This window comes from Pantherophis guttatus, chromosome 4, assembly GCF_059756535.1.
Source record: "Pantherophis guttatus breed Tessera chromosome 4, ASM5975653v1, whole genome shotgun sequence".
NCBI classification, from domain to species: domain Eukaryota; kingdom Metazoa; phylum Chordata; class Lepidosauria; order Squamata; family Colubridae; genus Pantherophis; species Pantherophis guttatus.
This window is the reverse complement of record NC_142066.1, coordinates 629447-642139: the sequence shown is the minus strand read 5'-3', so window position 1 is coordinate 642139 and position 12693 is coordinate 629447. Positions and strand designations below refer to the sequence as shown.

The window sequence follows — 12693 nt, the reverse complement described above, 5'->3', positions numbered from 1 at the left end:
CCTGGGCGGCAGCTCCTGCACCAACCAGCATGGGGTCCTGCCCTGGGGAGCCCTTCAGGGTTGCTTCCCTGCCTACTCCCTGCAGCTTCAAAACAGATAAAGTCAGTCAAGCCTGGTTGGCTTCCGGTTGCTAGATTGGCAGATCGTTGCTGGGACTGGGTTGAACCCGGCCCTCCCTCCCTGGCCAGGACACCAAACCGGCTCCGTTAAATGCCAGAGGACTAAAATGGGTTTATTTTAATCTGGCTGGGATTTGAGGAGAGTCAGTGCTGCATGGAACTGGGTGGTTTAATCGCTTTTAAGTGCAGAAGCTGTTCTCCCAGCTGGCCTCTCCTTTTTGCGAGGGCAGCAGGGGCAACTTTAAGACTTGTGGGCTTCAACTCCCAGAATTCCCCAGCCCACAAAGGTTTGCCAGAATCCAGCGTGGATAAGACAAGAAAAAATGGGGCTACGCTACCATTAGCACACTTTTTGATAGGATAACTTTCTTAATAGATGGTGGGAATGCGGCAAATATAATATAACTTCAGCAAAGTGGGGAAAAAAAGAGCTGGCTGGGGAATTCTGGGAGTTGAAGTCCAAAAGTCTTTAAAGTTGCCAAAATTTGGAGACCCCTGCACCAGAGAAAGGCCTGTGGCTTGGGAGGGGGAGAAAAGGGGGAGGGCCAGGTCTGCAGGAAACGGCAGCCGAGGTTGCTCTAATGATGAAAAATTTTGTTACATTATTTATTTATTTATTTTATTTTATTGGATTTATATACCGCCCTACTCCCAAAGGACTCAGGGCGGTGAACAGCCACAGAATAAAACACATAAATACAAAAATTTAAAATAGAATAAAAACAAATTAAATAATTTGGCTGAGACAAATTTAAAATATCCAATAATTTAAAAACAAATTAAAATTTACATTTAAAAGGGGAGAAGATTTAGGCCAGGCCAGCTTGATGAAATAAAAAAGTCTTAAGCACGCGACGGAAGGTGTGCAGATCTGGGATCCTCCGTATCTCCGGGGGGAGCTCATTCCAGATCGTAGGTGCCCCCACAGAGAAGGCTCTCCCCCCAGGGGCCGCCAGTCGGCATTGTTTGGCCGACGGCATCCGGAGGAGCCCCTCTCTATGGGAGCGTACCGGCCGGTGGGAGGCTATTGGTGGTAGCAGGCGGTCCCGTAGATAACCAGGTCCTGAGCCATGGAGCCCTTTAAAGGTGATAACCAGAACCTTGAAACACCCGGAAGACCACCGGGAGCCAGTGCAGCTCGCGCAGGAGAGGTGTTACATCGGAACACCACGTCGCTCCCATAACCACCCGCACGGCCGCACTCTGCGCCAGTTGGAGCCTCCGAGTGCACCTCAAGGGGAGCCCCATGTAGAGAGCGTTACAATAGTCCAGGCGGGAAGTGATGAGGGCATGAGTGACCGTGCGTAGGGAGTCCTGATCTAGAAAGGGACGCAACTGGCGGATCAGGCGGACCTGATGAAAAATCCTCCCGGTCACGGCCGTCAAGTGCTCTTCTAAAGACAGCCGTGAATCCAGGAGGACGCCCAAGTTAAGAAAACAAAGACAAACTCCTTTTACTGTTACTAACAACTGAAAAATAATATGTTATTCTTGGACTGGTGGTGTAATTGTGTGACCGGTTGGGACACAAATGTCATCATAATTCAACCTGAGGTGGAAGTTGGAGGAATGCCATTTGTGTGACTTGTACAATTGATGAATTATTTTCTGTGAAGATAAGAAAATATCGTCTGGCCAGGAGGCGGCGTTTGAGGAGAGGAGATTTCCAGCATTCCACGGGGCAGGGAAGGGATGCTTGGGGGGGGGGGAGGGGGGACAGGTGAGGGATAAAGTTGAAGAAGGTAACAAGAACTGGGGTCCATGTTCCTCCCTCTGTGGCCAGCAAGACCCACCGTGGCATCTCCAAGGCCACACGATCAATGCTCAGAGGCTGGGCAACGGAGGCGTCTTTGTGACGGTTGTGATGTCCCGGATGTTTGATCACCTTTTGTGACCTTCTGATCAGGAAGATTTATTTCACCAATTCAATTCAATTCAAACCAAACCTTTATTTGCCTTCCTTCCTACCCAGGCAGTCATTAGGGCAGAGAATCGGTTGTTAAAAAACACCAGGAACCACAAAACCCTTTTCTGTCTCTCTCCTCCTCTCCCTCCTCTCTTTCTGTATCTCTCTCTTGTCTCTCTCTCTCCCCCTCTTCCTCTCTGTCTCCCCCTCTATCTCTCGGATTTCCAAGGCCTGGCAAGGAGTGTCTGGGCGGGGAGGGCAAGGCCAGCCAGTGATGGCACAGGGAGCCACAGCAGAGGGCCCAAAGAGCCACATGCATCTCTGGAGCTCCGGGTGGTTGTGTGCTGGTGGATGCCCACTTGTGAATTTAGGGAGGCCATCATTAACGGAAGATTAAACCATTGGTTCATCTGAGAGTCAGGTAGGCTGATGAAGCCCAGGAAGCTAATGGGAGATCAAATTAGATTTTAAATATAAATAGGTGATCACTCCCAGATGTTCTGGTTCTAGAAGATAGTCTAGGACAGTGTTTCTCAACCTTTCTGGCTGGGGGATTCTGGGAGTTGAAGTCCACCCATCTTCAAGCTTCCAAGGTTGAGAAACACTGGTCTAGGAAGGTTGAAGCCTGGGGAATTGCAAGGTTAGCAAAAGTTTCATCTCTGTAGAAAGTCTGGTGGGCTTAAGAAAAAGGGTAAAAAGGAAGAAAGAAAGAGGAAGGAAGGAAGGAAGTTGCCAGAATGGTCTAGGATCTCTTGCTTGAGCTAGCAGGTTGGACTAGAGGACCTCCAGTCTCCCTTCCAGCCCTATTCTATTTTCTAAAGTAAGGCTTTGCAGGGGGTCTGCATGGCAACCCCCAGCAGTGGCAGTTTCAACTTTAGAGGAGCCCTTAAGGCCCTCGGGGTGCCAGTCAACCTTGAGGCTCTGCAGTGAGGAAGGATCTGGGGGGGGAGGGGGGTTCCTCTCGGGGGCTCTGCAGACCAGGCTGCCCTCCTGGGGATTTCGAAAGGGCCTCCCAGGTCAGGTGCTCCTCAGGTAAAACTCTCCAGCCTCCGTCCAGCAATCTCAAATTCGTAACTGGCATAATAGTTTGCGCAATGCAATTCCCACACCCGGACTCAACACCCAGCCGGACAATGTGGGTGCTTAAACCTTCCAGGATGCTCAGCTCAAGACATCAGAGAAGGAGGAAAAAGACTCTGCATCCACGCTATTAAATCTCCAATAAAAAGGGCTCAGAAGTTCTGAGCAAACAAGCAGAGGTTTTCTTTCTTAAGCGCAGCTAATTGGCCTGTTACCCATAAACTGACTCACCGTGTAACCTGCATCTGCACAGTGGCCTCTCTTCCTCTTCCTCTCCCCATTTAAGTCCCACCTCAGCCCCCTGCGGCTGACAAGGCCGCTGCAGCAGCTCACAAAAGCTGCCCCCTTTGAACCCGACGTCTCAGCTGGAAGGAGCGGGTAGGGCTCCTTGTAGGGTAGGGTTTCCTTGCAGATGTCTCATGACCCAACTAGGCAACATCATCAGTGCTAGAAGGGAGGAAGAGGAGGATAACAACTGGGGGGTCCTTGGGGCTCTCGGAGCTGGCTGGTTTCTTGCAGACGTCTCAGGACCCAGCTAGGGAACATCATCAGTGCTAGCATTAACATTTTCCAGCGCTGTCGGATGGGGGCTCTGCAGCTCTTCCCCGAAGTAGAGGCGGTTGGCTGCCATCCACAAGGCTCCCTAGTTTACACGCAGGGGGCTGCTTCTCTGGGGTGACCTGGAAGACGCTGGCGACGTTGGGAGACTGGAGCCCTGCTGGGGACGAGCCTGGAGGGCGGGCGGGCAGGCGACAGGCTGGGCACTTGAAGGTGGGTGGACTCCAGGCCTGGCTGGCTGGCGATTCTGGGAGGTTGAGCGCCCGCCCCTCCCTCTCCCTTGAACCCCGGGCCAGCCTTGAGAAGCAAAGAGCCGCTCACGCCACCAGCGTTGCCCGGGCATCCCGTCCACAAGCCACCAGTCCCGGGCAGGAGAGGGGGGCGCCGGAGGGCAGCGGTTGGTCTCCGGGGACGAAGCGCCCTTCATCCGCCGAGCTCAGCCTCCACGCCGAGACGCGGCTGGGGCGGCTTCCGCAGGAGAGGCTCCCCCTCCGCTGGCCCGCTTGGACCTCGGGACCCCCCTTCCCTCCGCTTGGGACTGCGGGCGGGAGGGAGAGCGAGCCCCAAGGGCAGAGGACCGGCCCCTGACTGCGCCCGCGGCTGCCCCGTTGCTGGCGGCGCCCCTCGGGGCTCCGCGGTGCCCAGATTCTCCTCCTCTCCATCTTCCTTTCTTTACCTTCCTCTTTCTCCTCCTCCTCCTTTCTATCTTCCTTTCTTTACCCTCCTCTTTCTCTCCATCTCTCTTCTTCCTCTTTCTCCTCCTCCTCCTTTTTATCTTCCTTCTTCACCTTCCTCTTTCTCCTCCTCCTCCTTTTTATCTTCCTTTCTTTACCTCCTCCTTCTCTTCATCTCCCTTCTTCACCTCCTCTTCTTTCTCTTTCTCCTCCTCCTCCTTTCTATCTTCCTTCCTTTACCTCCTCCTTCTCTCCATCTTCCTTCTTCACCTCTTCTTCCTCTTTCTCCTCCTCCTCCTTTCTATCTTCCTTTCTTTACCTTCCTCTTTCTCTCCATCTTCCTTCTTCACCTCTTCTTCCTCTTTCTCCTCCTCCTCCTTTCTATCTTCCTTCTTCACCTTCCTCTTTCTCCTCCTCCTCCTTTTTATCTTCCTTTCTTTACCTCCTCCTTCTCTTCATCTCCCTTCTTCACCTCCTCTTCTTTCTCTTTCTCCTCCTCCTCCTTTCTATCTTCCTTCCTTTACCTCCTCCTTCTCTCCATCTTCCTTCTTCACCTCTTCTTCCTCTTTCTCCTCCTCCTCCTTTCTATCTTCCTTCCTTTACCTCCTCCTTCTCTCCATCTTCCTTCTTCACCTCTTCTTCCTCTTTTTCCTCCTCCTCCTCTCCATCTTCCTTTCTCCTCCTCCTCCTCCGACCCTCACCCCGGAGGGCAGGCAGTGTCCCCAAACGGCCAGCTCTTCCCCGAGGGAGCCGCCGGCAGGGCTGGCTGGGCTGGGACCAGGGGCTCGGGCTCCCCAGCGCGCCTGAGCTTTGCAGCCGCCCTTCTGCGGGAGTCGCTCGGTCGGAGAAAGGCGCCGTCGAACTTCCCGAGGAGCGCCTGACCTCCGCCTCCGCCTCCGCCTGGGGCAGTGGGCGGCTTATCTGGGAGTCCAGAGTCCAGCCGAGGACAGGCAGGCAGGCAGGCAGGTGCTGGGAAGGGAGGGAAAGCGGAGCAGCTCCCAGCTTCCTCCTCGGGAAGGGTCGGGGAGGGAAGGAGGGGCTCAGCCCCCCCCCCACGGCGGACTCGCTTGGCAGCCGGGCACAGAAGCCGCGAGGAAGCCGGGAGGAAGCGGAGGTCCCAGCCAGGTGAGGCGCGGGGGCTTCGGAAGGAGGGGAACAGAAGACGGACTTGGGAGGGTGGGCAGAGCCCGGGGTGGGGGCGCTCTGGGTCTTTCCTCAAAGGGGGCTTCTCCCTTCGCTTTGCACAGGTTCCTCGTTGCCCATGGCTCCCCCCACCCTCCCCCAGCTCACCAGGCACAGAGCCTGCCAGCTTTGGAGGCTGACCGTGGGGGCCCTGGTCTCCGTCATCCTGTTCCTGAGCTGGCACAGGGAGCAACTGGCCCCCACCACCGCCCCCGCCAGACCCTCCATCCCAGCCCTGACCGACGGCACCTTCACCTTCTACTTCAACCGGAGCGTCTACGAAGCCCTCTTCCCTCACCTGCAGCTCTACCGGTGCCAGGAGGTGATCGCCCGGGACGACTTGTGCCAGGGACCCTCCCGGGCGCCCCTGCTGCTCCTGGCCATCAAATCCCACCCGGCTTCTGGGAGCAGGAGGGCCACCCTGCGACGCACCTGGGCCCAGACGGCGGAGGTGGGGGGCTTCCGGCTGCAGCCCCTTTTCCTCCTGGGGGCCACGTCCAACCAGAAGCAGCTGGAGCTGGTGGCGCTGGAGAGCCGCGTGTTTGGCGACATCCTGATGTGGGATTTCGTGGAGTCCCATCACCACCTTTCCCTCAAGGAGCGCTGCTTCCTCCAGTGGGTGCACGGGCACTGCCAGCGGGCAGCCTTCGTCTTCAAAGGTAGGTGGACAAGGTGCCACCCAAGTGGGGCTCTGGTCATCTGGAAGCTGATTCCAAACACCTGCTAAGCTGAGCCGCGTTCATCCTAGAGGCTAATTGGTCGTCCGAGCCCAGCAAGGGTTGAACTGGATCTGTTTTCCTCGGAAGACAATTCATGCCTGGTGAGCAAAGGGGTTGGAGGTGAATTTAGTTCTAATGAAATGCAGGTGAAGGAGGGGATGCAGCCCCCACCCCACCCACCCAGTGCTAAGGAGCAAATCTGAAGGTAAGGGAGAGTTTACTAAGGCTGCCCTTCGGAAGGGAGATTCCCCTTCAGCATTTTGTCATCTCCTCTTTGGGAAAGACCTTCCCTCGCTCAGCTGGGGGTCTTTGAGGTGGGGGGGAGCCAGGTTAGTCTTGGACAGCCCGAGATCCAACAAAAAAGGGGGCAGCCGCTTTTCTGAGAGAGAAATCTGACGCAAAACAGGCTTGCCAGCTGCAGAGCTCATAGAACATAGACAAATAGAGCTGGGACCTCAGAGGTCTTCTGGTCCAGCCACCTGTTTGAGCAGGAGACCCTATTCCAGGAGAGTTCATTATGAAGAACATCTACGTAGGGACAGATGGCGATAGAGAAGGTAGGTTTATGGGCTTGCTAAGCGCCTACACCAACCTTGGAGGACTAGCCCAGCCCCCTACTCAAGCAGGAGACCCTACACCATTTCAGACAGGTGGCTGTCCGGTCTCTTCTTAAAAACCTCCAGGGATGGAGCACCCACAACTTCCGGTGGCAAGCAGTTCCACTGACTGGTTAATTGTCTTCACTGTTAGGAAGTTTCTCCTTAATTCCAGGTTGCTTCTCTCCTTGATTAGTTTCCATCCGTTGCTTCTTGTCCTGTCCTCTGGTGCTTTGGAGAATATTATTTTAACAGAGTTGGAAGGGACCTTGTAGGTCATCTAGTCCTACCCGCTGTCCAAGCAGGAGACCCTATATCCATGATGGAGAACCTATGGCACGTGTCCCAGAGGTGGCAGGCAGAGCCCTCTCTGTGGGCACCTACGCCATCGCTCCAGCTCAGCCAGCTGGTCGTCAGGTTTCTGATACGCGCATGCGAGCCAGCCAGCTAGTTTCCGGTGCTCTGGTGCACATGTGCGCCTTCCAGCTTGGGCACTCTGTGCGTAAAAGGTTCGCCATTGCTGTCCTATATCATTTCTGACTGATGGCAGCTCCCTTCGCAGGCACACGCAGTGATGCCACCGTGGTTAACTGGTGCTTGCAAGCATCTTGCATGGAGCTGCCCCAGTGTGACTAAGCTCTCTTTGCCCCTCATTTCCTCTGCCTTCCCCCAGCAGCCCAGCCCCTCCGTGCACCCCCTCCCCCCTGCTCAGGAAGCTTCCCCCTCAAAAGCCTTAAGGGAAAAGGGGGCTCCGTGCCTCTCCCCCCTTCTCTCAGAGGGATCCTTTGTGGGGGTGCGGTTCCCTTCCCACAAATACCGAGAGTCCTTGAGTTACAAGTTTTCATTTAGGAGCCCTTCAAACTTACAACATCACTGAAAACGGGACTTATGACCTGATCAGAATTGGGACACTGGGCACCTGCTTTGTGCTCGTGACGGCTGCAGTGTACCTGGGGTCACGTGACACCCCCCCCCTTTTTGCATCCTTCTGATGAGCAAAGTCAATGGGGAAGCCAGATTCACTTAACATCTATGTCAAGAAAACTCCATAAGTTTCCATAAGTGGCCATAAGTTGAGGACTACCTGTAATACGACTAGCCGGCCATCTTAGGTGTGGACCTTGGAGCGAAGGCAGAGCCGTGGGCAGAAATGGTGGACCAGGAGATGCCACATGTGGAACCCCATCAGGAAGGGGGAGTTCTCAGCCCCGAGCAGTGCTAAGAAGTCAGAATCATAGAGTCCTAGGGCTGGAAGGGACCTTGGAGGTCTTCTGCCTTCACCTGAAGGCAGGGCAAGAATCCAAGCTAGAACAAAGGAGAAGTTTCCTGATAAGTTAAAAAAACAATTAACCAGTGGAACCACTTGCCACCAGAAGTTGTGGGTGCGCCAACGTTGGAGATTTTCAAGACGAGATTGGATAGCTATTGGACAGGTTTAAGGTCTCTTGCCTGAGCAGGGGGTTAGGCTAGATGACCTCCAAGGTCCCTTCCAACTCTGTTATTCTGCTCCATTATTCTATTCCAACCCCCTGCCCAAGGCGGGACTTCCCAACGCTTGCAATCAGTTGCCATGAGGAAAAAAACTGTCGGGACCCAGGAGAGACGAATGGGGCTCCCCCAAAACCAAGAGAAGGGGGACGCTTAAGAGGGAAAGGGAAAATGGCCCCGTAGCCAAGGAAGGGGGCAGCCAGGTGACTGAAGGGTCCGAAACCTCTACTCTGAGAGGTTTGAGCTTTGTTCTTTCTTATCCGGGGCTGCTCTGCTTCTTATCTTTTCAGTATTTACGTTTGAAATGATTTGGATTAAAAGAGAGCAGAAACTAAGATAAGACCGAATAATGAACGAAGTTGTGACGTTAGAAGATAAAAATGTTCTGTGGCAGGAACAGAAAGTGTGACATTTATGATCCCTTATAGAGGTAACGTTTCTCCCAGTCTTTTTATAAAAGCAAAGCTTTACACCTGGGGAGAAAAAAAAAAAAACAAAAGTACAAGGAAAGGTTGGGTGAAACCTGACTTGGAAACAGTCCCTGTGAGAGGGACCTTGGGCTCCTGGTGGACAATCACTTAAACGTGGGCTAGCAGTTTGTGGCAGCTGCCCAAAAAAGCCAATGCAATCCTTGGTTGCATCAACAGAGGCATAGGATCAAAATCACGTGAAGTGATCAGTACCGCTTTATAAAGGCTTAGTAAGGCCACACCTGGAATCACCAAATCCGTTGCTTCTTGTCCTGCCTTCAGGTGCTTTGGAGAATAGGTTGACCCCCTCCTCTTCTTTGGGGCAGCCCCTCGAATACTGGAAGACTGCTCTCATGACCAGGGGAGACACGGATAGCAGTGCTCCAGCATTTGAGGGGCTGCCACAGAGAGGAGAGGAGGGGGTCAAGCTATTTTCCAAGGCAGCCGAAGGCCAGATAAGGAATAATGGTTGGAAACTGATCCAGGAGAGATTCAACCTGGAAATAAGGAGGAATTTTCCGACAGTGAGATCAAGCTCCTCCTTTCTTTTACTTTTTACTTTTACTTTTATTTGATTTGTATACCGCCCCCTCTCCCGAAGGACTCAGGGCGGTGAACAGCCAACAATAAAATACATACATACAAAATTTAAAAAACAGAAATAAAATCGAATTAAATAATTTGGCCCAGACAGATCGGACCGGTCGCAGTTTGTGTTGGCAGGGGGGCCGAGGTCGACCCCAAGGCCCCTCATATGCGGGGTGCCTCAGGGGTCGGTCCTCTCGCCCCTTTTGTTCAACATCTATGTCAAGCCACTGGGTGAGATCATCCGTGGCTTCAGGGTGAAGTACCACCAGTACGCTGATGACACCCAGCTGTACCTCTCCACCCTGGGCCACCCCAATGATGCCCTTGAAGTGATGTCCCGGTGCCTGGAGGCTGTGCGGATCTGGATAGGGAGGAACAGGCTCAGGCTCAAACCATCCAAGACTGAGTGGCTGTGGCTCCCGGCATCCCGATATAGTCAGTTGACACCATCACTGACTATTGGGGGCGAGTCTTTGGCCCCCACGGAGAGGGCTCACAATTTGGGCGTCCTCCTGGATAGGCAGCTGTCCTTGGAGGAACATCTGACGGCTGTAGCCAGGGGGACTTTTTATAAGGTTCGCCTGATCCGCCAGTTGCGGCCCTTCCTAGATCGGGATTCCTTGTGCACAGTCACTCATGTCCTCGTCACCTCTCGCCTGGACTACGGCAATGCTCTCTACATGGGGCTCCCCTTGAAGAGCACCCGGAGGCTCCAACTGGTCCAGAATGCGGCCGCGTGGGTGATTACGGGAGCGACATGGCGCTCCCATGTAACACCTCTCCTGCGTGAGCTGCACTGGCTCCCAGTGGTCTTCCGGGTGCACTTCAAGGTGTTGGTTATCACCTTTAAAGCGCTCCATGGCAGAGGACCTGGATATCTCCAAGACCGCCTGCTGCTACCAATGGCCTCCCACCGACCGGTGCGCTCCCACAGAGAGGGCCTCCTCAGGGTACCATTGGCCAAGCAATGTAGACTGGTGGCCCCCAGGGGGAGGGCCTTTTCTTTGGGGGCACCTGCCCTCTGGAATCAACTGCCCCCAGAGATACGAAGAATCCAAGACCTCGGTGCCTTCCGCCGTGCCCTTAAGACCTTTCTTTTTCAGCAAGCCGGGCTGGCTTAACAAATTTTTAAATGTTTTTAATAGGTTTGTTATTGTTCTCTTAATTCTGGGGCCAAACACAAATATATTTTTTTAACTGTATTTTAATGTTTGTATCTATGTTTTTTACTTTGGCTGTGCACCGCCCTGAGTCCTTCGGGAGAAGGGCAGTATATAAATTTGATAATAAATAAAAATAAATAAAATCAGCCCATGGAACAGAAGTTGCCTTCGGAAGTTGTGGGAGCTTCATCCCTGGAGGCTTTCACGAAGAGCTTTCAAGAAGTCTGGACTGCCACCTGTCAGAAATGGTGTAGGGTCTCCTGCTTGGGTGGGGGAGGGGGCTGGACTAGATTATCTCCAAGGTCCCTTCCAACTCTGTTATTCTATTATTATTCTGTTATTCAGAAGTTGTGGGAGCTTCATCACTGGAGGCTCTCGAGAAGAGACTGGACTGCCACCTGTCAGAAATGGGGTAGGGTCTCCTGCTTGGGTGGGGGAGGGGGCTGGACTAGATTATCTCCAAGGTCCCTTCCAACTCTGTTATTCTATTATTATTCTGTTATTCAGAAGTTGTGGGAGCTTCATCACTGGAGGCTCTCGAGAAGAGACTGGACTGCCACCTGTCAGAAATGGGGTAGGGTGGGGGGTTGGACTAGATGACCTACCAAGTCCCTTCCAACTCTGTTATTCGGACTGCTATCATGTCACCCCGGCCCTTTTTTTCATTCAACTAGACACACCCATTTCCTGCAACCATTCCTTGCATGTTTTAGCCTCCAGGCCCCTAAATCATTTGTGTTGCTTTTGTTTGCACACCTGCCAGAGTCTTCTAACGCTTTCCTAATCTCCTCTGTTCCCTCTGCAATCTAAGCCTTAAGGTCTCCGTCACACTTTGGGCTCCCACGCTCTCTCTGGGTGCTTTGTTTTCACCCTGCCTGCCCAGACACGCCCTTCTTGAAGCCCCTGGGCCCCATTTGCTGCCCGAGAGACGCTTCATCCGCATGGCGAATGCCAAGGCTGACTGGCAGCTGAAGCCGGACCCCAATCCTGCGATCAATGTAGAACTAGAACTATTATTTGACATAAATTTTGAAATGCTGCCTGGCTGGCCGGGCTCATTTCTTCATCCATACATTCCTTGCACTGACCTTTCCCCCGTCTGGCACTGGCACAAGAAGGGGGAAGAGTTACCTGCTGGGAGGGGGTGGCAAGAAAGTCAAGGTGGCAGATGCACCTGGTGGATTAAGCCCCGCCCCTTTTAATCTGCAAGAGCTTTCATGAGGAGGGGGAATAGGCTCCCATCTTGACCTTCTGACCCTCCCACCTGGCCGGTTTCGGTTCCAGAGTCCGAAAGCTCCATCTTGATGCCATTCCTTTGGGAAGGGGGGGAGGGGGACCACTAATGGTTGAGCTGAAGCGTGAGGACCAATGCAGGGGCCGTCTGCCACGCTCCACGGAAGTAAATGCCACGTTCCTTTTCAGGGGACGATGACCTTTTTGTGAACCCCAAGGTGCTGACCGATTACCTCCACCGGACGCCCAATGCCTCCCACTTCATCCATGGCAACATCCAGTTCCACTCGGTGGTCATGAGGTGGGGCAAGTATGCCGTCTCGCGGGACCTCTACCCCCTGGACCACTACCCTAACTTTGCCTCCGGAGGGGGGTTCATCATGTCGCAACTGGGGCTGGCTGCCCTCTACCGAGCCTCGCTGGAGCTGCCCGTCTTCCCCTTGGATGATGTCTACTTGGCCTTCCTGGCGCTGGCGGCCAAGATCCCCCACCGGCATGACAAGGTCTTCCGCGTCTGGGGAATCCCCAAGGATGAGCTCTCGGCCTACCAGGACTCCATTTCCATCCACGGGGTCAGCATGGAGAGGATCGAGGAAGTCTGGAAGCAGCTGGAGAGCCCCCCAAAGGACTTCCGAACCTCGTCTTAATGCCTGCAGACAGACCAGGCCTCCCACCCGACTGGGGGATGGAACAGGTTCTCGGTAGCCTCTGGGCCTGAGAAGCACCTTGACCAGGAGGCCGGTCCACTTCTGACGTGGCTCTGGGTCACTTCCACATGGACAGGACAGGAGTGGCCACAAGACTGTCTCCTCCTAGCCCCCAGGAATTAGAAAACACGTCACTGTGACGAAGCGGACATAAAAATTAGCAATACTGTCAGACTTGCCCCAACTTAGACTTTTAGGAAAGAAAGACCC

The 12693-nt window shown here is 53.8% G+C and overlaps 1 protein-coding gene across 1 annotated transcript; it reads left to right on the top strand.

Annotated features, from left to right (window-relative positions):
* Positions 1–5352: 5352 nt before the first annotated feature.
* Positions 5353–12561, top strand: LOC148113584 (N-acetyllactosaminide beta-1,3-N-acetylglucosaminyltransferase 3-like). Its single transcript, XM_087893745.1, has 3 exons — positions 5353–5462; positions 5585–6178; positions 11966–12561. Exons 2-3 carry the CDS (start codon positions 5599–5601, stop codon positions 12421–12423), a joined length of 1038 nt encoding a protein of 345 aa, XP_087749871.1. The 5' UTR covers positions 5353–5462; positions 5585–5598; the 3' UTR covers positions 12424–12561.
* Positions 12562–12693: the final 132 nt, after the last annotated feature.